General features: G+C 46.3%; 2 protein-coding genes across 5 annotated transcripts in view; one reads left to right on the top strand and one right to left on the bottom strand.

Annotated features, from left to right (window-relative positions):
- ITFG1 (integrin alpha FG-GAP repeat containing 1) overlaps positions 1-16,227 on the bottom strand; it is a 102,630-nt gene extending 86,403 nt beyond the window's left edge. Inside the window, exons 1-6 of the mRNA XM_077309550.1 lie at positions 15,957-16,227; positions 14,184-14,256; positions 11,800-11,936; positions 10,642-10,699; positions 10,315-10,389; positions 4,183-4,277 (exon numbers count right to left, since the gene is read on the bottom strand). Of these exons, the coding sequence (XP_077165665.1) occupies positions 4,183-4,277; positions 10,315-10,389; positions 10,642-10,699; positions 11,800-11,936; positions 14,184-14,256; positions 15,957-16,227 (709 nt within the window). The remainder of the gene's footprint in view (positions 1-4,182; positions 4,278-10,314; positions 10,390-10,641; positions 10,700-11,799; positions 11,937-14,183; positions 14,257-15,956) is intronic.
- A 118-nt stretch (positions 16,228-16,345) lies between these two features.
- PHKB (phosphorylase kinase regulatory subunit beta) overlaps positions 16,346-26,549 on the top strand; it is a 111,179-nt gene continuing 100,975 nt past the window's right edge. The window contains exons 1-2 of one of the 4 annotated variants that reach the window (XM_077309546.1): positions 16,346-16,505; positions 23,954-24,043. In XM_077309546.1, the coding sequence (XP_077165661.1) occupies positions 23,989-24,043 (55 nt within the window). In that variant the 5' untranslated portion in view covers positions 16,346-16,505; positions 23,954-23,988. The remainder of the gene's footprint in view (positions 16,506-23,953; positions 24,044-26,549) is intronic. The other 3 variants (XM_077309547.1, XM_077309549.1, XM_077309548.1) reach the window with 3 other exon arrangements.

The following is a 26,549-nucleotide window of genomic DNA, read 5'->3' on the forward strand; positions in this document are numbered from 1 at the left end:
CCCAACACTTAAAATGTATGATTTACATTTTAAACCATCTAAACATTCAAGATTCACTGTCATGTCTCTATTTAGAGAGGGAGGAGAATCAAGTGCCGGACTCTGCACAACCCAAATCAGTGTTCTGAGGCCACTGTTGGGGTAGGAGAGATAAAAGCGCTAAATAGGGACACTGCTGAACTGTTTTATGAAGCTTTGGGTCAATGTACAAAGAGCTACTTGAGGAGAGCCTAAGAAAGACTTTCTCAGCCAGGGTTTTGTGAAACCCTGGAGCTTCTTGACGGCCCTGGAAGGGTTTCCTGAATGAGTGGGAATTAATTAATTTTTTTATATTTTTAAAATTTGTTAAACATGTATTGAGTGATATGACCATATATGGTCATGTCAACCCACCCCCTCCCAAAATGGCCAATGATGGGCCTGGAGGGGGTGGGAAGGGGAGGGGCCCCAGGGTGGGCGTGTCCACAGCTATACTCCCCAACCATATTCTGCACGATCGCACCACTTCTGGGGTTTCTTGAAGCCTGAAGAATCTTTCAGGGGTTTCTCAATGGCAAAAAAGTTCAAAAAAGCTCATGAGATTTTTGACTTTCTGTTCCGAACAGCAGACTCAACCTATTTATTTGTCTACATCTTTCTTTTCGTCCCGAAGGGGACCCAAATAGCCTTACACAATTCTCCTCCATTCTATTCTCACAATGACCCTGGGAGTTAGGTTAGGCTGAGGGGTGTGATTGGCCAAGGTCACCCGGTATATTACAGAAGACTCCATGCCACTCAATTCCACAGCGACACTCATGCGAAATGCAGCAGGAAATACACTGTGAGCCTGCTAGTCAACATGTCCCATTCAGATGATACATCTGAGGCAAAAGATTATTGGGTCACCCAAAAGAAATGCGTTAGGTTTAAAGATCTGCAGCAATTGAGGAAGGGATATACTCAAGCGGAAGCAGTGAACTGTAAAAATCCATCAAAATGCACCCACCCCCTCGCGTACTGTGATAACCAAGCACCGTTCAATCTGGAGTAAGTGCCGTTGACTTTGACACATTAGTCCTTTAAATACACAGTCGGAAGCGACTGGTATTCATCACCCATTTTATAATTTGCAACTGCTGAAAACGCTTATTTCAGAAATACATTGTTCGTGACCAGAAGTCATCCAAAAATAAGATTCCAAATATCAAATTCCCACTTCAGGCAGCAATGGGGCTTTTGGTTAGACATTAAAATTCAAATTACTGTTTCAATGTCACAACGATGGAGGAAGGATAATGAGAGATAAATAAAGCCAAACAGATACAGATGCAACTCACTCCTGGAGAGGTAACTTCCCCCACTGTGCGAGGCTGAAAGTATTTCCAGAACAAAGATTGCACAGATGAGGCAATGAAGAGAAAAAACTGCCATACCCACAAGGAAAAGAAGCCCCCCGAAATGATACGTGCTGCCAAGTCACAGCTGACTGATGGCAACCACACGGGGTATTCAAAGAAAGTTGGTTTGCCATTGCCTGCCTCTGCACAGTGACACTAGACTGCTTTGGTGGTCTCCCAACCAAATACTCAGCAGGGTAAAGGTAAAGGTATCCCCTGTGCAAGCACCGGGTCATGTCTGAGCCTTGGGGTGACGCCCTCTAGCGTTTTCATGGCAGACTCAATACGGGGTGGTTTGCCAGTGCCTTCCCCAGTCATTACCGTTTTACCCCCCAGCAAGCTGGGTACTCATTTTACCGACCTCGGAAGGAAGGAAGGCTGAGTCGACCTTGAGCCAGCTGCTGGGATCGAACTCCCAGCCTCATGGGCAGAGCTTTCAGACTGCATGTCTTGCCACTCTGCCTTGCCACTCTGCACCACAGGAAGCTCTACTCACCAGGGTAGACCTTGCTTATTTTCCGGAATCTGATGTGATCGGGCTAGCCCAGGCCATCCAGGCTGGACTCAAAACCTTACTTGGCTACGGCAGCTCAGTGGGTGACTTCGTCTTTCAGCCTAGTCTTCTAGTAATCAATAAGATAAGCCCCCCATTCTTCTTGACAGGAGAAGAATCGCCTTCTTTCTGTGTCAATATCGTAGGCAGTCAACTAAAGGCACACTGAGTGCAAACAGACCAAGTTTGCTTCACGGCTATTTATGAGCTCCCGCTGTTCTAACTGCAAGTCCTTTGGAGGCAAGACAATATATAGGCAGACAGAGCTGCTTTCATGTTTTGTGTTTATCTTATTCACAGCTCTCCCTGTGAATTCCTTAAGAACCATGCGAAGATATGTTGCAAGATTAAAACAAGGATGCAGAAAGGATAAGAAATAAAGCTCGATCCGATCAATATTCTTTTGCCCTGGTTGATGCAACGTTTTCCCAAGAAAACCCTCAGGCTGTTACTCAGTGGAGCAGGGGAGGCCAAGGTGTGGCTTTCCTGATGTCCATGGACTACAATTGAGCCTCTACCAGCATGCTGCTATCAGGTGCTCATGGGAATTGTAGTCTATGACCACAGTTTAGCCACGCCTGCAATGTGTTGTTAGGGTTCAAGTCCATAAAATCCATGATGACTCAAGAGGTTTCTATTTAGGTTACCAGCATATAAGATATGATGATTGTTGTGAAGTCCCATCCTTCCATGCCCAAGATGGTCTCCTTGACTTCTGATGTCCTGGCCCAGCAGCTTCAGGATTGGGAAGGAGGGGGGGTTCCAGTATCCTTCCCGTGGCCAACTGACACAGTCTCTTTCACTGTGGTGCCTGCCCTGCTTCTTCTTAGTCTCTCTCATGCTGTCCTTCCTGAAGCCTTGCCTTCTGACCACGCCTCTTCCTGCCACTGCCACGCCCCCCTTATTCTCACGTCTGTCGTCCAAGGCCCCAAACACCTCCCTCTCCCAGCCTTCCTTGGATGGATGAAGCTGGGCCCCTGCTGTCCTCAACTCAGACAGCTGAAAGAAGGTTGAGTTGGGACCGGGCATAAAGCTCCCGGCGATTAATAATAATTCCAGTTAGATAAACAAATAAAAGTTTAGTGATTTTTGCCGTAAGACCTCTTTTGGATATGATGGAGAATGCAAGGGGAGGATAATTAGGGACAATTATTGTGAAATTATCAGGGCAAGGGCCCAAAGATGTCCGTTAAGTGTGCCAAAACATCTGGAGCTGTTTGTAAAATGTGCGTTCTCAGAACAGCAGATCAAGGGCACATCTCAAACTGCTTTATAGTTTAGTTTTAATTTTATTTATTACATTTTTATACGCCCACCCCCGCCCCCCTTGTGGCTCAGGGCCGTTCCCAGGGAGCATGAAAACCAATAAGACAAATGCAACATGAAATCAGTAACTGAATCAATCAACAACAACATCAGTAGCACTGAACACTGACTAACTATTAATATTCTGAGCATAACCCTGCAGACTGGTCAGATCAGGAGGGGGGTTCTGGATTCCAGAAGCAGCTTGGCCTTGTGGGATCAGAGGGGGCTGCTCTGCAAGAGAAGCCAGGAGGCCAGCATCCTTTTGCAGTGCCCAGAACAAGGCGTACAGCTGTCTGGACCCTGCTGGTGCAATATGCAAAATCCCACAGGGCTGGTGGACAGCTTTAGTACCCTAGGTTGCTTGACAACAGATTAGGCTGAAATTAGTATAAAGACTCTCAGATGAGAAAGGATCCCCCTCCCCCTGTTCAGACACCCGTTGAATCTGTTAAGCCGCTTAGAACGATAGAGCCATCAACAACAATTTAAGCTGGGTTGACTATTTTGGCAACATCTGTTGCATAGTGTGCTTACACCCAGGGCACTGTCGTCCTAAGACAAGGACAATGCTGATTTGAAGAGGTATCCCTGGGGAAGATCACTTTTCCTTTTCCCTTTCTATCCTGAACATCCACACAAGATCCCTGTTCCATGTTAACAGATTAATGCAGTGCCTCTGCCCCCAGGGGTTTGGGGAGGGAGGCACACAGCTGTGTTATGCTGCATGGGGACCTGAGTCTCCAAATCCTACTCTGATGATGAGCATTAATTAGGCAAGGAGAGATCAATATGAGAGGCTTTCTTAACAAATCTTTAAGCAAATTTTAAAAGAGCACATATCTTGCCTGCTGAGATCCATAAACATTTTAACACTTAGAACACTTCTGAACAACTCAACTGGCAAAGAAAATTTTTAACAAGCTTTTGGAATTGATCACTCACCTGCGGTGAAATCATTATTCAAATCTATGAATGCATGAGAGTGAGGTTCGTACATTTGGCCTCCCATCCCCGGTACCAGGTGCCACGTTCTGTTCCTAGGAAACAAAGTTGAGGAGATTAATTTTAAAACTCACTAACTTAAACAGCTGACTAATCTGGATACTGGCTAATGCCGGCCAACCTTCCCAGCTATATGTGCTTTATTTGCAAGAATGCTCCAGTGGTACCACCCAAACAGCTATGGCTTACGCTAGTCTCGGATTCATTGGCTAGTTCGTAGAAACCATTCCCATGTAGCAAATAAATGAAAAGCTTAAACGAGTGAAATAACTCAAATAAATGGGTGTCTGGAAACACGACCCCAAAAACAACAAGTCCCCCCAAAAGACCACCTTGTCGAGAATAACTAAATATGCAAAAAGACATTCAGTTATCTCTTTCATATGAAGAGAACTCAATTGGGGATTGCGTAGAACGGACACAATTGCAAGACAAAATCTGAGTCCAAAGGCACCTTTAAGACTAACAAAAATTTATTCAAGGATTGTAGGTACAAGACAAGGCCGGTGGAAGTAAGCATAGGGCAGAAAACGTATCGGAAATATTCTAGGGGAAAAAAAATGTCTTCCCATCCATCACTTAAACACATTTTCCTGCTGCCCTCGCTGAACCAACTAATACGCTCCACTGTTAAGTATTCTTTCAGAATATCTAGCCTAAGATGGTTATTTCTGCAACGCTGAAACCCATTTGTAATCCTCATACTTATTTAACCTTCTGCTCTCAAATTCTAACCTCCACTGCATACTTTATTACGTAAAAACCATAACCCATTCGTGGTTAGAAACTGAATATTAATGCTTTTTGGGGAAAGGCTGACCTCTGGATAAAAGCTCCATGGAATTGGATGTCTTTGCCTCCACCGTTAACAGGGGTAGAAATCGAGAGAACCAGTCCCCTGTAGTTTCAGGCCATCAAGAGGATGGGTATCTGTGTGCTAAGTGTTGTCCAGTTGCAGCCAACTTACGGCAACCGTATAAAGCAGGAGTAGCCAAGCTGTAGCTTTCCAGATATCCATGGACTACGATTCCCATGAACCCTTGCCAGAATGCTGACGGGGGCTCATGGGAATTGTAATCCTTGGACATCTGGAGAACCAGTTTGCCCACCCCTGCGTAGGGTTTTCAAGGAAAGAGGCTTCCTTGGGAGGTGTCGGGTTCTCCATCTTTGGAGATTTTTAAACAGAGGCTGGATAGCCATCTGACGGAGAGGCTGATTCTGTGATGGCAAAGGGGTGGCAGGTTACAGTAGATGAGCAATAGGGTTGTGAGTGTCCTTCATAGGGCAAGGGATTGGACTAGATGACCCAGGAGGTCCCTTCCAACTCTTTGATTCTATGATTCTAGATGATCGGAGGCAGTTTGTCATTGTTTGCAGCTGCGTCATGATCTTGGATTTCCCTTCCCCCAAGTACTAATCAGGGCAGACCCAGCTTAGTTTCTGAGATCAGGCCAGCCTGGGCTTCCGGTATGATCACTTCAGAAGGGCTTATGACTGGGAAGACTGGAGTTCAAATTCTTGTCCAGGTAGCATTGCTTAGCAGATGGTCTTGGGTGGTTGCTATCTATTTCACAATAAGGCAGAAAGAGTCAACTGGGAAAGGGAGTGGGGGGTAAGAGGGAGAAGAGAAAGGCTGTGTCCACTGGCTTCAGCATGATGAAGAACGGGCAGACTAAAAATATGGTTTGCTAAACTAGTTTCCCACCACGGGTTCTCTGTATCAACCAGCAGGAAGGCCTCTTGCTTACTCCCTGTTCTGAAATGTCTAAAAACTGAGATGTGCTTGCGCTGTCCTTGTTGAAAGCCTTTTTCAGGGTTTGAGTATTCAACGAATAAATGAAAACCCAACGGAAGACAGATTGGAGGTTAGCAGCTTAATAGGTTTTAATTTGCAGGGAAACATTAAGAATAAACCAGTTTCTTGCAGAGTCCACTTGGTTCATGCAGGGTTATTTCATGGCACAATTCTATGCATCTTTGTAGAGAAATCTTCCATTAATAGGAAATTTAGAATAGTAGACAATGTCCTAGTTTAGGACTCTCAATTGCCTCACTCTCCATTATCTCTCCCCCAAACCCCCTTCATCCCCAAACTGGCTCTCTCCCATTAGATAGTGACATCAAGCTGACCTTCTAAAATCACTGCTTGTCATATAGTTGCATGCATTGCTACCAAAGGCATTGTGTCCTTTTTTTTATCAGTTGGCAGTCCAATCCGTAGACAAATATCTCCATTTCCAAAAGAAAACAGACACCATGCTATGAAAATCTGCAATTTTTAAGGCGTCCCCTAGGAGCTTAGACATTACTTTCTATAGAAACAGAACATTGATTTGCAGAGAAATAGTATACCAATTGCTTTTCACTTGCTGCAAGAAGCATATTGTCATCTAGCAAACATTAGACACTCTTTTGAACTTCCCACTAAAAAAATATTCCCTTCTAAGGAAAAGGCGGGGGGGGGGGGCATGAAGGAAGATCCTTTTTTTTTGCTCAAAAAACTAATAACGCCTAACGTAATCACGGCACGGTTACAGTCGCTGTCATGCACGCTCTTGAGCTCAGTTCCGTAAGTCATAGATTTTAAACTAGAAGCCCAAACCGAAACAAGAACGAAATCTCTCGGAAAGGCAGAAAACTTCCCTCGTGATACTCAAGATGATTTTCAGCATCAAGACACTGTTTTCTCTTGCTATAATCTAAAATAATTTGTCCTGTCAAAAAGATGTTTAAAATAGATTTCTCTAAGGGGAAGCGAACTCCCAGCAGAGGAAAACTGACAGGCATCCATGTCTATCTGCGTGCCGATCGGCGAGCAGAGGAATCCTGCGCTGCGTCTGTGCCAGAGGCCAGCTGTGGCACAACAAGTTGCCTCCCTAAGGGGATAGTGATGCAGCAGGCAAAGAGGAAAGAAGATGCCCCAACAGGGTTGCCAGGTGCTGGCACGGCAGCATCTGTGCTGACTCCACCACTGCACGTCTGTTCTGGTGTTAGTTGCCAGGCAGAGGCAGCAATACAGGCAGGGCAGGCGGGAGCCGTCTGAGTCGAGGAGGCCAGTGTCCATCACTGGCAGGGAGCTTGGGTGGGTCTGGGTGGGCCATAGGAGCCATATTACTCTTCTGCTGCACACACACATCCTGCAAGAGGCCAGTTCCCTTTGCAAGCCCCAGCCATCTGTCAGTAGGGAGGGAAGCATCACCCGTCAACCCGCAGCCACTCCTCACACATTGCCGACACAGCCCCAGAGGGTGATGATGGATAGAATGTGGATGTGGGGGTGTCCCCCGCTCATTGCTGGCCATGAGGTCCAGCAGAATGTCCACATCATCAAGGGTATCCCCGTGTGAACATGTGGGCCACCCCTACAAGAGGCACAGCTGGAGGAGGGGCAGGGGAGGTGTGGGGGCCAGAGAGGTAGGTGGTTTTCCAGCCACTCCTGCTGAATTGCCACCACATGGAGGGAAGGGTGGGTGGGATAGGCTGTGCCAGACAGGAGCCCCACGCCCAGGGGCTTGGCAAGGGACTAGAATCGCCTGTCTCTACTGGGCCACCAGCAGCTGTGACACCTGGCCCAGGGGCAGCTCCCCGCCACTCTACTCCCCATCTGCCAGGGCAGGGCTGCTGTCATCTGAAGACATCAAATCCACTCTCTGAATCATCTCCTCCTCAGGCACCAGGGCTGGGGACCCCATAATGCCCGGCAACTGTGTGACCATAGAGGCTGCTTCCACTGTGTGCCTCCTTGGGGTCAGAGTGCATAGTTGGTCCATGACATGAGCATCGTTTCAAATGGGCAGCCGTGTCGGTCTGAAGTAGCACAATAAAATCAGAGTCCAGTAGCACCTTTAAGACCAACAAAGATTTACTCAGGGCAAGCACTCTTCGCAGTTCACGTCAGCGAATAGGGACCAGGGCAAGGGGGAAGCCACAGCAGTCAGTCCACCTGAGCCTCACACTCTGGACTTCACTCTGTACCCCCCTGCCCCCCCCCCTCCATCGCTCTGTATGTTATTGGGCAATTTCCGTAAACCAAGGCATCTTTTATCTTTTTATTTACGAACCACATTCGTAGCTGTGACTGGCATGAACAGGTTCTTTAATTAAGCATTTAAGTGCTTTGGGGACATTAAAAAAAAAGAAACCCTCCCTAAAAAAACCCTGATGTGCTTGTTCCTATGGAAACGGAGGTGTAATCTGATTGACTTCTCCAGTTCTAACACGCTTTTCTTGACACAATAGCTAGAAAGCTCGAGGGAAGCGAAAAATACTTAACAAACCGTTTCCTTTCCAGGTGATGAGCACTGCCATTGATTACATGTAAACCTAGAACATCTGTCAAAGGCTGCAGACAGCTGGATTTGTTCAGCTGATGAATGCTGATCTGCATTAATGCACATTCCTATATATTTAAGAGGAGAACCAATGAGAGTCCAGGCCTTACGGCATTCTATAACCCAGGCTTTCTCAACCCGGCTTTTGTGAAAACCTGGGGTTTCTTGACGGCCCTGGAAAGATGGGAGTTAAATTTTTAAATATATATTTTTTAAAATGTAAAAACATGTATTGGGTGATATGAACATATATGGTCATGTCAACCCACCCACCCTTCCCAAAATGGCCAATCATGGGCCTGGAGAAGGTGGGAAGGGGAGGGACCCCAGGTGGGCGTGTCCACAGCTTTGTTTCCCAACCCTATTCTGCATGATTGCACCACCTCTGGGGTTTCTCAAAGCCTGAAAAATGTTACAGGGGTTTCTCAATGGTAAAAAAAAAAGTTGAGAAAGGCTGCTATAACCAGAACAGGAGGTAAAGAACAAGGACCCAGTAAGATGAAAAGCTTAGAGGGCTTAACTCTGTGTTTCTCTTATGCCATACTCAGATTAATGTACAGTATTTATACATTGCTTTTTACAAAATAGGCCTTATCAAAGTTCACACACTAAAAACTGGAAAATGCTTACATGATCTTGGAGAGAAACAAATGGTGCAAAAGGAAAAGGATCTTTGATGGATGACTAACCCTTACACGTTTTGCGTTCAGCTTCGTCAGGGGGGATTTACTTTTAGATACTTTTTCCATTCCTTTCCATACAACAGTTGAAACAACATCTTGAAGCCAATTCCAGCTATAACTGACCTTCTTCATCTCCCAAATGGCAAGGACCTCCCAAGACATTGAGAACCACCAGCCTCACAAAACGTTGCACCCAGATTACTAAAGGGTAAATCCTCTCCTCCCCAACACACACACACACAAACACACACACACACACACACAGCTGTCTAAAACTGAGAACAGGCTGAGTCAGCACACATACACACAAATTGCAAAACAAGTGTTTTATTCCCAAACTTATTCCAAAGTCAGTCAGAACTCTTGTGCACTCCCCTTCAGATTCAGGACTATTGAAGGAACCAAGTGCTTGTGTGCAGCAGCTAGCAACAATCCCTCTCCCCAATCAAAACAGGGCACAGCACCATGTGAACAAATCAAACTTACAGCAGTTAACCATGGTTAACTTAAGAGCAGGACACATACTCCCCACTGTCATCCTTCTCTGACTTCAGATACATTTTTCCTCTTTTCCTTGGTTTGCTTTAATCGCAAATTTGTGATTCGTTTACACCGATGCCAACCATACTTTACTTTCACCCGGTTCCACGCTTAGCAGGGATTTACACCCAAGATTTTCAGCTAGTCTGCAAATCCTGGTTTAAGAGAGTAACCCCAACTACCAGTAACCATGGTTAGTCTCATCAGTGAAGAGATAACGCATCGTAGTTCAAATCAAAAGAGAGAAGGATGGAAGATCACAAAATCACAGCCTGCTTCCAATCTCTTCCAGCACTCTTCCAGGGCTAGAGATCAGTATGCTGAATGTACAGGATTTGTAAAAATATTGTGGCCTTAGCATCCATGCTTTACATCTGGGCATGACCTATTAACACAACGCAAAATCTGAGTTCAGCGTAAATCCATTGTATCTGATTTGCGAGAATCACCCCTGCAGAGAACGTTCTGGTGATACAATCATGCATGTATCCAAACAGCTGGAAATAAATTTGGGTTACCTGACAATTAGTACTTCTGGCACCCCAGATTCGGTCGGTACTCCAAATACATCAGGAATTAAATCACCATTGAAACTGCAAGAAGAAAAAGCCGAGTTTTTCCAGGGGCACAACTAAATAGTATTTTATACAGGTCACGACTTGATTAACTATAAAACACTATCTCGCCCATTCAAGACCCTTAAAAACCTACAAAACAAGATCTGTATAAAGCCCTCAGGCAACCCTGGGCAGAGAGAGCGTGAGTGCTTTGGACTTATCGCTACATTCACTGCGATTCGTTCTGATCTGAGATTAATAACTCTTTCCGTAATAAAACATACTTACTCCATGATTAGTGGCTCATCATGAAAAGTCTTCTTTAATGCAAAGTTATGACTGACATCTGAAAACACAATTAAAAAATTCAGCTGGATTTTGGTTTTCGGAAGCATCACTTCCCCTGACTGACACCGCTGAGAGCTTGTTGTGACTCGCGCTTCTACAATGAGCCATTTTTAAATAAAGTGGGTTTAAAAACACCGTAGAGTCAAAATTCAGTACAATATAAAAACATTTCCAGAGACGTTTCTGTTACGGAGGTCCACTGGACTTCAAAGTGCGACTGGAGAGACTTAACTAAGCATGCATCAGTATTTACAGCATGAATCAGAGAGCCAGCTTGGTGCAGTGGTTAGGAGTGGCAGCTTCTAATCTGGCGAGCTGGGTTTGATTTCCCGCTCCTCCACAAGCAGCCATCTGGGTGACCTTGGGCTAGTCACAGTCCTGTTAGAAGCTGTTCTCACAGAGCAGTTTCTCTCAGAGCTCATTCAGCCTTACTTACCTCGCAGGGTGGCTGTTGTGGAGGGAGGAAGGGAAGGTGACTGTAAGCCGCTTTGAGACTTCTCTGAGCAAGGAAAAGTAGGGTATAAAACCAATTTTTCTTCTTCTTGCTGGAAACTAACTGCAGAGTACAAAGCTGAGGTGTGAACTAGGAGCACTACAGATCAAAATACTCAAGAGCAAGCTTGGTGTAGTGGTTAGGAGTGCAGACTTCTAATCTGGTAAGCCGGGTTTGTTTCCCCGCTCCTCCACATGCAGCTAGCTGGGTGACCTTGGGCTCGCCACAGCACTGATAAAGCTGTTCTGACTGAGCAGGGATATCAGGGCTCTCTCAGCCTCACAGGGTGTCTGTTGTGGGGAGAGGAAAGGGAAGACGAATGTAAGTAAGCTGTTTGGAGACTCCTTCGTGTAGAGAAAAGCGGCATATAAGAATCAATTATTCTTCAGACTCAAAGTTTTACTGTATATAGACAGGCTTGACCCAGAATTTTAAAACTGGGCAAAAGTTGTGGGTCTGAAGTAGGTTAAGAGTTGGTTGTGGATGGGCTAAGTGTGAGAAAACAGATGACGCTTAGCTGCTTCTTTCAAACTGTTCATATCCCAACATATCCTATTAGGACTGAACCCAATTATCTTAATGTTCTTAACGTTAGTGATTCTTACTTAGACTTTGATTATTTCCCCAGAAAATAAACACTGATAGGTCCGCCTTGGTTTGGTTTGGTGGCCGAGTTGTCAGGAGAACATCCATTTGCGAATCGCCATTGTAATCCCCAGGAACCACACTGGTTATCACACTCCTAAAACACAAGAGAAAAGCCGTTAGGGTCAACAGAGCAACTTCCTCAAATACTGTGAACAATATTAATTTGGGAGGAGGCAACTTTTCAATGTTAAAGGTAAAGGTATCCCCTGTGCAAGCACCGGGTCATGTCTGACCCTTGGGGTGACGCCCTCTAGCGTTTTCATGGCAGACTCAATACGGGGTGGTTTCCCCAGTCATTACTGTTTACCCCCCAGCAAGCTGGGTACTATGCACAGAATTTACTTTCTAATTAAGCTGTGATTTATTTAACCATTTAGTATATCCTGCCTAGAGATGCTAAACTGCTGGTCATCTTTCTAGGAGCATTTGGGCTAGTGGAAATGGCATCCAGTGATGTGCATAAGGAGATGCTCTAGCTGTCCCCTCCCAAACGGAGTCTTTGGAGATGGTCAGAGTATCACCTGACACACTTATATCACTTCCAGGTTTTGGGGAGGATGTGATGCCACACATTGTTGGGCATCATTTCTGGCCCAAGTCATTTCTCCCCCAGTTTGAAGAAGCAAAGGCAGGAGGGAAGGCCCTCCCACTAAAAGCAGGTAAGGTCATCCCTAATTCCTGCCTCTTGAGCAATCTGATCTAAGAAAACAGACTTAAATAACTTTATAGCCCATGAAGACTACCAAAAACAGAGTCTCACTCATTTATATATAACCCACCTTTCTTGCTGAGCCCCAAGAGGGATTACAACACTCAAAACTACATTGCCGCTAAAATATTTCACGCTCACTTTCTAAAGACAGCATTCCAGACAGCCCTCACAGCTGGGGTTTGAAATTTCAAACGCCATAGTAAATCTCGGCTGCTCGGAATCCTGGCTCTACTTCTGCACTTCTTGATCAATAATTCAACAGCTCTGTGTTTGCCTTTCTCTTCTAGCGCACTAAGTACATATACGGTATTCCTAGTAGCAAATAGGCTTTGCTGTAAGCCTAGCTTTTCCCTTGCAAACTGATGCTTGTGTCCCCGGCGGAGAATGCCTTGATGTTCTTTACAGCTGCAAGGCAGAAACAAGCAGGGCACTTTAACCGAACCAGACGTACCCATGAGTTGTTTTTTCTAGACAAAAGAAACCGGTACAATCCAGCAACCAAGGAGCTGATACACACTCTGCCCGATTTAATATGTTTTAAAGCCTAAATCTTATTGTATTGGTTTTTAACTTATTGTGTAAGCTGCCCTGAGACCATGAGGAGTGGGCTATACATTGAAATATATATAAAGAAATAATTACATCAAGCTTCTTTAAACAAACAGTGGGCTTTTGTTTAATGAGAAAAACAGAACGTGTGGAGGTAACAATACAGCTAGAAAGGAATTGTTTATTTATTTATTATTATATTTCTATACCGCCCTCCCCGGAGGCTCAGGGCGGTTTACATTAAACATATAAACAATACATGGAACATTGTTTGCAGAAACATGGGCATAGCACGGTGGTCTTGACCAGCAGTGCCAAACTGGCCAATTAGATTTGCCCTTAGCACACAAGGTTTAGTCAAGCCGTAAAGTAACAGAAGACCCACCCCAGTGTAACCTGTGACAATGCTAAGGATTCTGGGCATCCCCTTGAACCATTAAATAGCCCTCCTAGGCCCAGGTGACCAGAAGCCTCCTCAGACCCCCAAGGGCTGGCCCTACCATAAGAAAAGCAAAATAAGGTCACATGTTCAGTTACAATGTCTTCCTCTTCACTAAATGCTCGCTGTTTGTACTGTTTTTTATTGTGTCAGTGAACAGACCATAGCAACAACATAACCACTGCAATAAATGCTGTTAACCATACATTAACCTGCCTTGTTGAACCACTGGTCCATCAAGGTACTGTCTACTCTGATGAGCAGAGCTCTCCAGGTCTTCAGCAGAATTCTTTCACATAGCCTAGTGCCTGATCTTTTTCAACTGGGGATACCAGGGATAGAACCTGGGACCTTCAGTATGCAAAAAAAAAAGAGAGGCTTTTCCATTGAGCCACAGCCCCTGACACGCAAGGCTGCTGAAAACAGTAAAGAAATTGAATGTTGCATTTCTTCTAGCACACTTGACAGAAACAATTAAGGGTGTCATTTTTCAGGCTTTTCCCCCAACAGCAGACTTGGTGCTGTCCATGGCAAAATTAACTCAGCAATCAAGCAGATGAACCAAACAACCAGAAGAATAATGAGACTCAAGCGTTCTTGGATGGAATGGAAGAAAGACACAATTGGTTATGAATACTTACTTCAATTGGAGACTGACTTTGGGTTTAAAGTAAGGTTCTTTTTGGTCTGCCAAGAAGATAATTAATTCACTGCCTGAAAAGTAAAGAAACGTATGGCTTTAAGTAAGCTTCTTGACCAAGAACTACTACAAATGACTCTATCAGGGAAGAGTTTTCCACATTGGCTTGTTTGCTGAGGAATCTCAAAGCATCTCCTGTGGGCCAGTGCATTTTATAGACATTCCAGTTGCATTGTAAGGAGTATACTCCAAAATTCTGGTAGGTTTACAATATAAATAGACAATGTAGTGGGTCTGTGCAAATCTATACAGAATCACCCAGAAATGCTGATTCTGTAAACTTAGACAGATTGTGAATAGGTAGGCAAGAAGGGTCCTGTCAGTGCACAGATCTTGTGGTCCTTTCTTGCATGCCCAGGGAAATGCTAATCGCCACTATGTGATCAGGAGGCAAATTTCCTCCAGGCCACACTGGCCAGGGAATCTGGCTTTCTTGGGGGGAGGGGCACATCATCTAGGCATAGAATTGGGGTCACTGTGGGTGGGCAGGTAGTTGTGTTTCCTGCACTGTACAAGGATTTGGACTAGATGACCATGGAAGTCCCCTTCCAACTCAATGATTCTATTACTCTATCAGCATGCAAAAACTATTCCTGTTTGCTTGTGCAGTCAGGTGAGTCAGTGGTTGACGTGAACAAGAGCCTGAAACTGGTAATCTTCTGGCTGAAGGCCAAGTAAACTAAAGCCCAGGGCTGAAGTGCTGCTGGGTCACAAATCAGTGATGTTGGAATCCATCATTATGTAGCTTGAAGGTGGTATCATAGCCTACCTACAGGAGCTTGAGTGTCCTTTGCAACAGTACCACCTTTAAGCAATTTCAGTTGGTCTACCAGATATGGTCTTTCCTTGAAAAATGAAATAGGGCTATAGTTGTCCATTCCCAGGTCACATCCGGGTTAGAGTCCTGTAATGTGTCAGCCTTTGAAGATGGTGCAGTAACGACAAATGTCACCAATTTTAGCAAGGTGTCCTCCTCAGGCAAAAGAATGGTCAAAACACTAACAAGGTCCAGAAAAGAGAACACTCCTAGTAGGGATGCATGCTTCGGCACACCTTGGCGATCATCAAAGCCTGAGGCTGCACACAGGCCAGCGCCAAGGCACAGAGAGGAGGGGGCCTGGAAGGGTGGGAAAAAGAGGACCCTGGGTGGGCGTGTCCACAGCTATGCTTCCCAACCCTACTCTTGTCTACTGTGCCCCTTCTGGGGTTCCTCGAAGCCTGAAGAAGGTTTCAGGGGATTCTCAACAGTTAATAAGTCGAGAAAGGCTGGGATAGCGCAACAGGGGGAAGCGAACTCCAGTGATGCCATCCGGACCACTGGAAAAGGCTGCGGAATCCTTGGGGAGCTCTTGCGGAACCCCCCAGGGTTCTTTGGAACCCTGGAGGACAATCAAGGCCTTAGTCTCTATGCAGGGGTGGCCCAACTGGGGCTCTGCAGAGGCCCATGGACTACAATCACCATGAGCCCCTGCCACTGGCAGGGGCTCAAGGTGATTGTAGTCCATGGGCCTCTGCAGAGCCCCAATTGGGCCACGCCTGCCCTATGCTCTGTTTGGTGACTGGGACCAAAAGGGCCACTACTAGTCTGCCTTGGCAGGCCCCCAAACCCAAGACCTCATCATCTTGACTCCCCAGCACTGCGATCCTTTGTGACCCCGCCCCTAGGTTAAGCCCCACCCTCCCCGGAGCCCTGGCCCGGCCGGGTCTCCCTCACCTCCGCGCAGCACGAAGAGGTCCGTCTGCTTGTCGGAGTTGAAGTCCCCGAAGGCGGCCACGGTGCCGAAGGCCTGGTCCCCGAAGAGCGGCGCGGTGACATCCTGCAGGGCCCAGCCCGGCCGCGCCCCCGCCAGCCCGCAGCACAGCAGCGCCAGCAAGACAGCCCCGCGGGCCGGCCCCATGGCAAGGCCGCAGCCGCCGCGACCATCCCGCACGGGCCGAGAACGCGGCAGCAGCGGCGGCGGCAGAGACCCCCCGCCCGTCACCATAGAGCCGTCCCGGCGGCGCCGCTCCCACTTCCGGGTTTGCTTTACGGCGGCGCGGCAGTTGGCGACACCGGGCGCGCGAGCGCGCGGCGCTTTACGGCCCGGCCGGGCAACCGTTAACCGTTAACCGACGGTGCGTGTGAGGGAGGAGGAAGGAAGGGAGGGAGGGTTGTCGCTCGGCCGCTTCTCTTCCTCCTCCTCCTCCGCCGCCGCCATGGCGTCCTCCTTGGCCGACGTGAGCTGGAAAATGGTGGAGCTGCGGGCCCGCTCCAAGCGCTCAGGTCTGACCCTCCCTCTCCCCCCACCCGCCCCGACCCCCGCTTGGGCCTGGGCAGGGGGCGCTGCGCTTGCCTGAGGCTGGCCCGGGGCGGCGGGGGGGGTAGGGGGGCCAGGGGAGGGACCAGCCCCTCCTTGCGCAGAGTGCCGCGATGGAGCCCCCTGCATGGAGCCCGCATGTGCTCGGCGGAGGCCGCGCTTGGCTGGCTCAGGAAAGAAACTTCCGAGAGAGAGAGAGAGAGAGAGAGAGACCTCCGCACAGCACGACGACCCTCTGGAAAGAGCCGCCTGCCCTTCTGTTTGCCCTCTAGCCTGGGCCCTCAGTCAGTCTGTCAGCACAACACGGCTCCCGTCTGTCTGTCTGTCTGTCTGTCTCAGTGATTCTCAACCTGGGGGTCGGGACCCTTTCACAGGGGTCCCTGCAGGGTGAACAGCTTGGGCGGGGGGGGGGGGGGCATCACCACTTGTCACTCCTCCTGAAGGCGCCCGCCAATTTATAAACAGTTTATTATATACCATCGTGAACAATGGATCTTCGGGCCATTGGTCAGTTTCGGTTTAATGTCTGTCGAAGAAGACTTGCGTCATTTTATGGCCGGGAGTCACCCCAACGTGAGGAACTGTATAAAAGGGTCGCGGCATTAGGAAGGTTGAGAACCACTGATCTATCCAATCTGTCCTCTCTCTCTCTTGTCTGTCTGACCTCTATGTCAGTCTGTAAGCACAACAGGGCTCCCGTCTGTCTGTCATTCTGTCTGTCATCTCTGCCTCATCTGCCAGGCCTCTGTCAATCTATCACCACAGCATGGGTCTGTCTGTCTATTTGTATCTATCTGTCTGGCTGTCTTCTATCCTCTGTCAGTCTCTCAGCACAACACGTACCTGTCTGTCTGTCTACCTCCCTCCCTATCTACCTCCCTATCTATTAATCTAATCTATCTAATCTGTCCTCTGTCAATCTATCAGCACAACATGGATCTACCTACCTACCCTGTCTTCTATCCTCTGTCAGTTGATCAGCACAACATGGCTCTGTCCATCCTCTTGTCTGTCATCTGTCAATATATCAGTACAACACGGCTCTGTCTGGCTGCCCTCTATCCTGCATCCTCTATCCATCTATCAGCACAACATGGCCCTATCTATCATCTGTCATCCATCTTCATCAGAACACAACTACCCTTTGGAAATATCTACCCACCCACCCAGCAAAAGGTGATAGTCACTCTCTCTTGTCCTGCCCCAGACAACTGGTGATCTGTGATATACTGCTCCTAAACATAGATCTAGACGGGTAGCCATGTTGGCCTGTCAGCAGCGGTACAAAACAGTGAGAGTCCAAGAGCGCTTGAAAGACTAACAAAATTTGTGGCCGGGCAGGAGTTTTTGTGAGTCGCTGCCGAAGTATCAGAAGAAGTGAGCGGTGACTCTCAAAAGCACATGTCCTGCTACAAATGTTGTTAGTCTGTAAGATGCAACTGGCCTCTTGCTCTTTTCTGCTGCCCCAGAACATGGAAATTCAGTTTGTTCCTTGTGGCTACCTGTGCTATGCTCTCTCTGTCGCTTGCATGTGAAGCTGCCTTATACTGATCCAGGCTGCTTTCAGGATTGTTGATTCTGCTGGGCAGTGGCTTTCATACAAAAGTGCTTCCTTTCACTGGATATACCAAGGTCATAACGATGATCTTCTGCATGTGGCCTGCCCCTACAGGTGGGGCCGTGGCTCATTGGGAGGGCACCTGTTTTTGTGCAGAAGGCCCCAGGTTCAAGTTCCAGAATCTCCACCTAAAAGGAGTCAGGAAACATGGAAGAGATCAATGTGACACCTGGTGAACTTCTGTCAGTCAGAGTGACCAGTACAAACCTTGCTAGACTAATGGTCTGACCTGGTTTGAGGCTGCTTCATGGGTTCCCATCCTGGCCTTACTGCCTGTTAGTCCATGCTAGTCTTTCCATAACTCTACATGAAATTCCTTACAAGTCCTCCACATACAGCCAGCAGAGTGACCTTGGGCTAGTCACAGATCTCTTAGGGTTGTTTTTTGCAGAGCAGTTCTTTTAGAGCTCTCTCAGCTGCACCTACCTCACAGAGTGTCTATTGTGGGGAACAAAGAAGAATTGGGTTTTATACCCCACTTTTCACTGTCCGAAGGAGTCTCAAAGCAGCTTACAATCAACAAGCCCTTCCTCTCCCCACCACAGACAAGCCTGTGAGGTAGGTGAGGCTGAGAGAGCTTCTTGTAAACTGCTTGGTCAGAACAGCACTATCAGGGCTGTGACTGGCCCCGGGTCACCCAGCTGGCTGCATGTGTAGGAGTGGGAACCAAACCTGGCTTGTCAAATTACAAGTCACCACTCTTAACCATTACACCATGCTGGCTGTCCCAGGGAAGGAAAAGGTGTTTTTAAGCTGCGTTGGGGCTCCTTCGGGTAGTGAAAAGCAGGGTATTAAAAATAGCTTTTCTCCTTCATCCTTTAGTCTCCCCCCACCCCCTGAGAAAAACAGCTTCAACTCCAACTACTTGTTTTGAGCTGGGATGATCAGAAAAGTGCCTCATTCTTTTACACCCTCTCCAGTTCCATTTTTCCAATTTGAAAACCCAGGGGGGATTGCCAATTGACTTGGAAATGCATCTTAACCCAGCCTGCTGTTTTAAGCATCACCTGATCTGCAGAATCAGTATCTGAAGCTTCGTTTGCGCACAGTACAGAGAGAAGGCATCCCCCCCCCCCAGGCAGTTTCATGGATCAAAATGTGCTCATCATCTGTGGACCAGTTCATTTCTAATTTGGTTAGTAGATGTATCTTTTGGCTTGTGACTGCCAAGAACTTCACCTGTTGAATCTTTGCCTCTCATGCCAGTAGTGAATCCTTAGGAGTTCGAGCACAGAATAAACTAAAAATACTTGCCTCCTCAAACTTTTCCCTTTGCCAGCATCTGTCCATCCCAAGTGGTTCCATTACCCTCTTTTATTCAACATAGCTGCAGGCAAGACTAGAATAGCTATCCCAATGGGCTCATGTTTGGGCATTTGAAATATTCCTTCCTTCCTTTCCAGTGCTGTGTAGGGGCTGGCACTTGTAAATCAAATGCCATCGTGAATAGGGCGGAACAGTTGACCAGTCAAAAAAGATTTAGTCAACTGATGAGTTAAATATTGTTCAAGTATCTTTTAAATGATACCATAATGAAATTTTTAAAAGGCAGGTTGCTACATGCCTAGTGGCATTTTTGGCTTCACTGAATATTTAAGAACGTTATATTTCCGCACTGCTTCTCCTTGTTGGTCTAAGCAAACTCGGATATAAAGGTGAATTGTCTGTTTTTAACTATAGGGTCCGCAAGGTGGCTTACAGCACATTAAAATATGCAACATTAACTACATATCCCCCCTTCCAATGTGAGTCACAGTTGCTGAGTTGCATGAGTGGTCTGTAATGCTATGAAAGGCAAGCAAGGAAGAGCCAGGTGCTATTGAATGGCCATAATGAAATGACGTGTTCATTTGACAATATCTGACAAGTCCCTTGTCCATTTGGTCCCAAGGCCTGTTAATTTACCCTCAGATATTTCCAAGTAGTCCTCCTTCTTGCAAGCTTAGTTTGCTTAACTTGAGTGTCCCCAGGACCCTTTGTCTCACTTGATTTCCCCCTTTACTCATGGCTGTTAGAAATGGGAGTCTCCCGTTTTGTAAATGTCTGAGAGTGGACAAGGACAACAAAGAATGACTCCTTCACCTTACCCTTTTGGAGAAGTTGCCTAATTTGGTAAACTGTCATTAGAGGCAGGCTGGACAAGATGGACCTTTAGCCGGATCTAGCACAGCAATTAAATTCTCCAATTTGGCCACATACAACTGACTCCACCTTTAAAAAAAAACTGAAAACTTTCCCCTCCTTGTACATTGTTTTCAGTCTTCTTTTCACTCCTGTATTTTTCTTTCTCAGTCTTCCAAAATCTGTTTTCACTTTCCCCCAACTTCAGGACTTGACCTCTGCACCCTCCAGACCCCCTCTTCCTCTCCCTCGTCACCCTGTACCTTCTTCTGCTCTCCGTTTCCTTGGCCCAGAGACAGCCCTTTCCCTTCCTTGGCCTGCAGCTATTTTTGTCCTGTTTAATCCATCTGTCAACTTCACAAATCACTCAAGAGAGGCGGCAGTAGCTCTGGCTGACACCAAAGATGCAAGCTCTGCTGTTATGTGTTTACATTTGTCCTCCTGGCTCTGCTATAAATATCGCTCACCAAAAGTTGTCAGAAAAAACTATGACAGAGCTGCGCATTGGCTCTCAGTCGCTTGCACAACCTTCCGTGTACGTTTAGCTGCGACTTGTTTTTATTGCTATAGAACAGCGGGGTCCCTTAACCCCCTTTGACATTCTGACTTGGGGTGGTGGCTGCCCAAGATAGAACCAACCACAAAATGGCCACTGCAGGAGGCGGGGCCACATGCACAGAAGAAGCCCAAGTGCAGGGAGAAGTGGGGTAATTAAAAATACACTTGGAAAGGGGGGAGAGGAAGAATAAAGCAATCGCTGTGGTGGCAGCTGGCACTGAAACAATATTGTTTTAATCTGCATAGTCAATCAGGTGTTCAGTGTGCAGTCAGAAACCCTGCTGGATCCAGGCTCCACCTGCTTTGTAGAAACACTTGGCGGTACCAAGAAAGGTGTCGGTGGATGCCGTGGTACACATGGGCACTCCTACTGGAGACGTTTCTTACCTTTGTTGAAACGCACTAAAGATTTAGTTCAGATTTGTAGCTCCTTCCCAGAGGAGGAGGAAAAGTTTTCTACTTCTACCGCTCATGCCTGTTACCACATAATGAGGGACCCCATAACCACCACTTGCCAGAAAATACAATCCTTTGGCTTTGTTTTTCATATTCTCTTTCCGCTTTGATGGGGGACTTTCCTGCAAATTGATAGAGCTAGACAGTTACATTTTGTATCTTTGAATTCCCCCCACTTCCAAAATGAAGACCTGTTGAGCATGTTGGAAAGGCACATTAGGCAACTCGTTACACTAATGCAGGGGTAGTCAACTTGTGGTCCTCCAGATGTTCATGGACTACAATTCCCATGAGCCCCTGCCATCGGATTACATGTAATTATGGATTACATGTAAACACATGTAATCCATAAACATCTGGAGGACCACAGGTTGACTACCCCTGCATTAATGCATTCTTCCCTTGCAAAAAATCATACCACTTTGCACGTTTTCTGAGTTTTGTTTGATTTCCGCTAGACCTCTTTCATTGCATTTTAGACTGTCGGGTTCCAGTGGCACTCGACAAATAATAGAAAGATCAAAATTAAAGCAAGACTAGGCAATAATGCGGAGACCTTCTTCCTCCCCTTGCCTATTTCATTCCTGGAAATCAGAATACTCAAGTACTGCATTTAATGAAAAACCTAGGTAGCCCATGTTGCGATAAATATTCCTTTGTATACAAATGAAGCTGTCTTATACCACATATATGCTGTGAATCCACTTGATAGAGTGAATCTGTGGTAGAGTGCATGCTAGTTAAAAATAAATCCTTGCCAAATAGATATAGCTTGATTTCAGTTAACCAGTGACACAACCCCCAAATGTCATTGAAATTTTCCACTTTGGCCTCATAGCACATGTTGCACAGGCACAGTGATTCATGTACTAAGTGCCTGCCAGCAATGAAACTCTGCCTTGCATTGATAGAAATTATGCTGATATTATATGCAAGTCAATGAAAGTATTTGCAGTCTGGGCCTCAAAACTTCTGGCCGCCAGAAATTCTTATTCTGGCACGTGTACGTTCGAAGTACATTCTGCTGAAAACCATTGCAGCCCTCTATTTCCTAATATTCTCTAACCACGGAGAAGATGTCAGCGCAACCGCATGTTGCTGACTCGATTTTAAACTTAAGGGCAGTTCTTTTAAACAGCAAGCTGTAAGAACTACAGCCATTAAACTTTGCGATCGTGATTTGTTAGGTGAGATGTTTGCAAGTATTTAACTGCATCGCTTGTGGACTTTTTGAAAGAGCAAGGAATGGGGGAAGGTCTCAAGAGATTTAAAAGTGGATTACTTAAATAATGCTAACGTATTCACAGAAACCCGCATTGAGGTCAGAAGCAAAGATACAGGTGGTATCAATCATTCCCAACCATTTCTGGCAGGATCGAGATTTTTGTGTTCAAAACTGTAAATGTCTGTTTGGCTGTGACTGTAGCACTAAATATGCTGTCTAAAAATGAGACTCAAATTGTACTGCAGGACTTTCCTCCTTCCCACCCCATAGGTTTGTGCAAATGTGCTTTGAAGAAGGTAAGATGGTGCATGAAGGGATGTTAATAGACCATCTTTGAAAAATGGTTTTCCCTTAATGGCCGTCTACGTTTAAGTGCATAGAACAGAATATACCTGGTATTGATTATTTTAAAGGTAGGGTTGGATCCAGAGGTTCTTCCACAATCTGGTCCACCAGGTAGAATCTCTACCTTTTGTAGAACCTTTGGACCCAACCTGTAGTGTCTGAAAAATGTGACGTTGCAAGAAATGGTTTTATTAGAGGCCCTTTATCCACTAAACCAGGCCTAATCAAACTGTGGCCCTCCAGGTGTCCATGGACTACAATTCCCATGAGCCCCTGCCAGCATGCTGGCAGGGGCTCATGGGAATTGTAGTCCATGGACATCTGGAGGGCTGCAGTTTGACTACCCTTGCACTAAACAAACCATCAGCATCTAGAATACTGATGGTACATGCTGCCCCTCATCAGCATAGATAGTTTCCTTGGCTTAATATAAAGATGCAAACTAGACAAACTCATATCTTCTGTAAGACATTCTTCTGTAAGAGTAGGAATATATAAGCTTTAGAATCACACAGAGCTCTTTTTCAAGCATAATCGAAATGTAGCGAGATGCTTTAACGGGTGCTTAAAATGTCAGTTACACCAAGGAACTAAAGAAGGGTTGAGATCTCTGGCGGGATAAATGAATGAGAACAAAAAGTCACTGAGAACCAATCTTGAAAAATGCGTGTCACCTATGTGTCCCGTTTTGGTTTAGAACACTCGTTCTGTTTCATTAGCCCAGGAACATTCCATTTGGACTTGGAATTTCTCACAACGCAGAAGAGCTCTTTCCCTTTTCTCTGGTGTAAATATTCGATGCCGTTTGGCATTTCAAGAAACATAGATGCCAAATAATGCTCTTGCTGTAGAACAGTGAGTATAGCTTATGTAAGTGTGCATAATGATGCTTCAACCCAGGAGATTGATTGGAAGTTAGGGAGAATGAAGCTTTGGACTACGGAAGGAAAACACAAAATACCATGGACCTAATTACCCCCTTTATTGCGCGCTGCATCATGTTGATAACTCTGCTAACTCCGCTTTCGCTTAATTCAATGCTGATTGCCCCTAACCCTCACTAACCTTTTTCCAACATTGCTGCCGTGTAGCCTGAGACGTTTGTGGTTAGCTGCAGCCGCTTGAAATGGCCCGTTTGGATGCTGACCCAGCCGCCTCCGCCCGCACTTTCTCGTGGTGTGGTAAGTGTGCTGACCTCTGACGGGTCACTTTGTTTGGACGTCGTTTTGTGCCAGTCTCTAAAAAGAGTTATTGCTTATCAATATATCTTCTTTAAAATTGCCCGACGTAAAGAAGATTTGTTGTTGTTAAATGCCGAAGTCTTGTCCGACCCATCGCGACCCCGTGGACAATGATCCAAAGAAGATTATAGGATTATATTTTTGTAATTGTATTTTATATGGCTTTAAATCTTGTAAATTGCCACAAGCCAGCAGGGTCCGGGAGTGGCGGTCAATAAATGTAGCAATCAATCAATAAGCAAGCAAGCTTGAGGTTTCTTCACTGATTCTTATCAGGACTGGAGCAGACACCCTAGACCAGGCAAGGGTTCTCCATTGAGAAGCGACGGTGTCATGCCTACAGATGATCAGAGCAATTGTGCTGCCTCCAGTTGACAGCCATGTGCCCTGGAAGTCTCATTCCACAGCTGGATCTTCCAAGCTTGCAGCTGCTCTGACCATTTGTGAGTACCGCGGTGGATGCCGCACGATCTCTCTGCAGGATTCCGAAATCCAGATTTGCCAGGGTTTGGCAACCTGTGCTGGTCAACAGAGCAATGTGTGGATCTCTGACCCTGTAGAAGTGTTCAACACAAAGGAGCCATATCAATCATGTAATTTTAGACTGTCATTGGAATTATTATGAGCCTTGTGATGGAATGATTCATTAGCGGAAATTGTTGGGTCACACTTCAAGGCTGTAAAATTGGATTGTACATGTGTGTGAGGCTGCAGGGCTCCTTTGCACTTGTCACTTAGGCCTGGGTAAGAGTCTGTCACTGAGGTTTCGCTGGTAAATAAACATTTACCGTACAGGCAACGTACACGAATCTCGTTTTGTTAGTCACGGGCTTGCCACAGGTGTGTGACATTGTGGGAAGATCGCATGCCCTGTTTGAACATCAGGAGGGATTTGCTCCAAGCTTCTTGACATAAAAAGATTTTATGTTCTGTTTTGAGAGAAAATGAAGGGCAGCCTTAATCTTTTGCACACATCCTTCTGTCACTTGACTTGCTCAGTTTGTTCAGTTTGAAGGTTATTATATTTTCTTCCTTTCTGTCTTTGCCTCCTAAGACAGAACATTACCTTAAATGTTAATGGTAACGTTAGCAGCACACAATAGATTTGGTTTGGCAATATGCCGAGTCGTGTAAAAAAAAAGGTCTTAGATTCTCACTGAAAACGGAAGAAAACTTTACTGTTGCGTTGTGTGCCCATGTAAAATGCCATCGTCCTAGCTGACAAGATCACTCTGTAGGGATTTCAAGGCAAGAGGTGTTCAGAGGTGGTTTGCCAGTCCTTGCCTGCCTCTGTGTGAAGCCCATGAACTCCCTTTTGATGGTCCCCCATCCAAGGACTCACAAGGGTCAACCCTGTTTTGCTTCTGAGTTCTGATGAGATTGGCCTAGTCTGGCCTTACTAAGCGGCCTTAAACAAGTTGTGCAGTCTCTCAGCCCCTCTGTCGGAATGGGCGCTCTGACCTTAATGGGGTGTCACCATGAGATGAGGGGGACTGATCACTTAAGAAAGCATTGCCTGCACTCCACCTGATGTGGACACCTTTCTCGCAGAGATTGAAGGTAGATTAAGTCAGTAGAAGGCAGGCCATTCTACAAGATGGAGGCTATAACAAGATGGAGGCACGTGTGTTATGTAACCAGAAGATCTTAAGGTTGTCTGGCAGCCAGGTGAGAGATGTTTGGAGGTCGTTTGCCATTGCCTGCCCCTGTGTCATGGCACTGGTGTCCTTTGGAAGTTGCCTAAGAGATCATCATGATTTTCAGGGTCTGAGCTGAGAGTCAAAGCTCCCCTTTGTCAGATACAAGTAGGGATGGAGAACCCAGAGCTCTTCTGTCCAGTCAGAAGGTGGGAACCTTGTTGAGAAGGAAGGGAGTCAGGATGCAGAGGTGCGATGCAAATAGCAGCCAGCTTGACAAGAGCAAAAAATCACCATCTGTAGTGAGATAAGAATCCTCTGTCTGTATTCAGACCTGGGGTGCGGGGTGGGGGGAGGAGCATTGTTCTGAATTTGTAAATGAACTCAAGTTCAGCAATATCACATTATAATCCCCCCTTGATGCTTCTCTGCTTTGAATCGGTTGCCTTCTGCTGTTCCAGAAGGAAATCCCATCCCTGGTCCGAAGACGCAATGCCCTTGAATGGCTGCTGCTCAGCCCGCAGCTGCAGATAATCACCATTCAGCAATATTGATGGTACATAAATGGTTTAGGCTGCAACTGAGACTGAGCAATGAATATTGTATTGTGCAGTAATGGTTGCTCGATAAAATATACAGAGTTTCCCATGTCAACGTCTAAATGCTTCCTAATGTAAAGTAATCTTTCTGCACTGTGAATCTGGGCTGTTTATAAAAAGTTGTTACGTTGTCCATGCAGTGCATGAGCTCATGTGTGCAGCGCCCTATCACTGTGCCCTTTTCTGCATATTTTACATCTGCAAATCCCT

The sequence above is a fragment of the Paroedura picta genome, chromosome 14, assembly GCF_049243985.1.
Source record: "Paroedura picta isolate Pp20150507F chromosome 14, Ppicta_v3.0, whole genome shotgun sequence".
NCBI lineage: Eukaryota > Metazoa > Chordata > Lepidosauria > Squamata > Gekkonidae > Paroedura > Paroedura picta.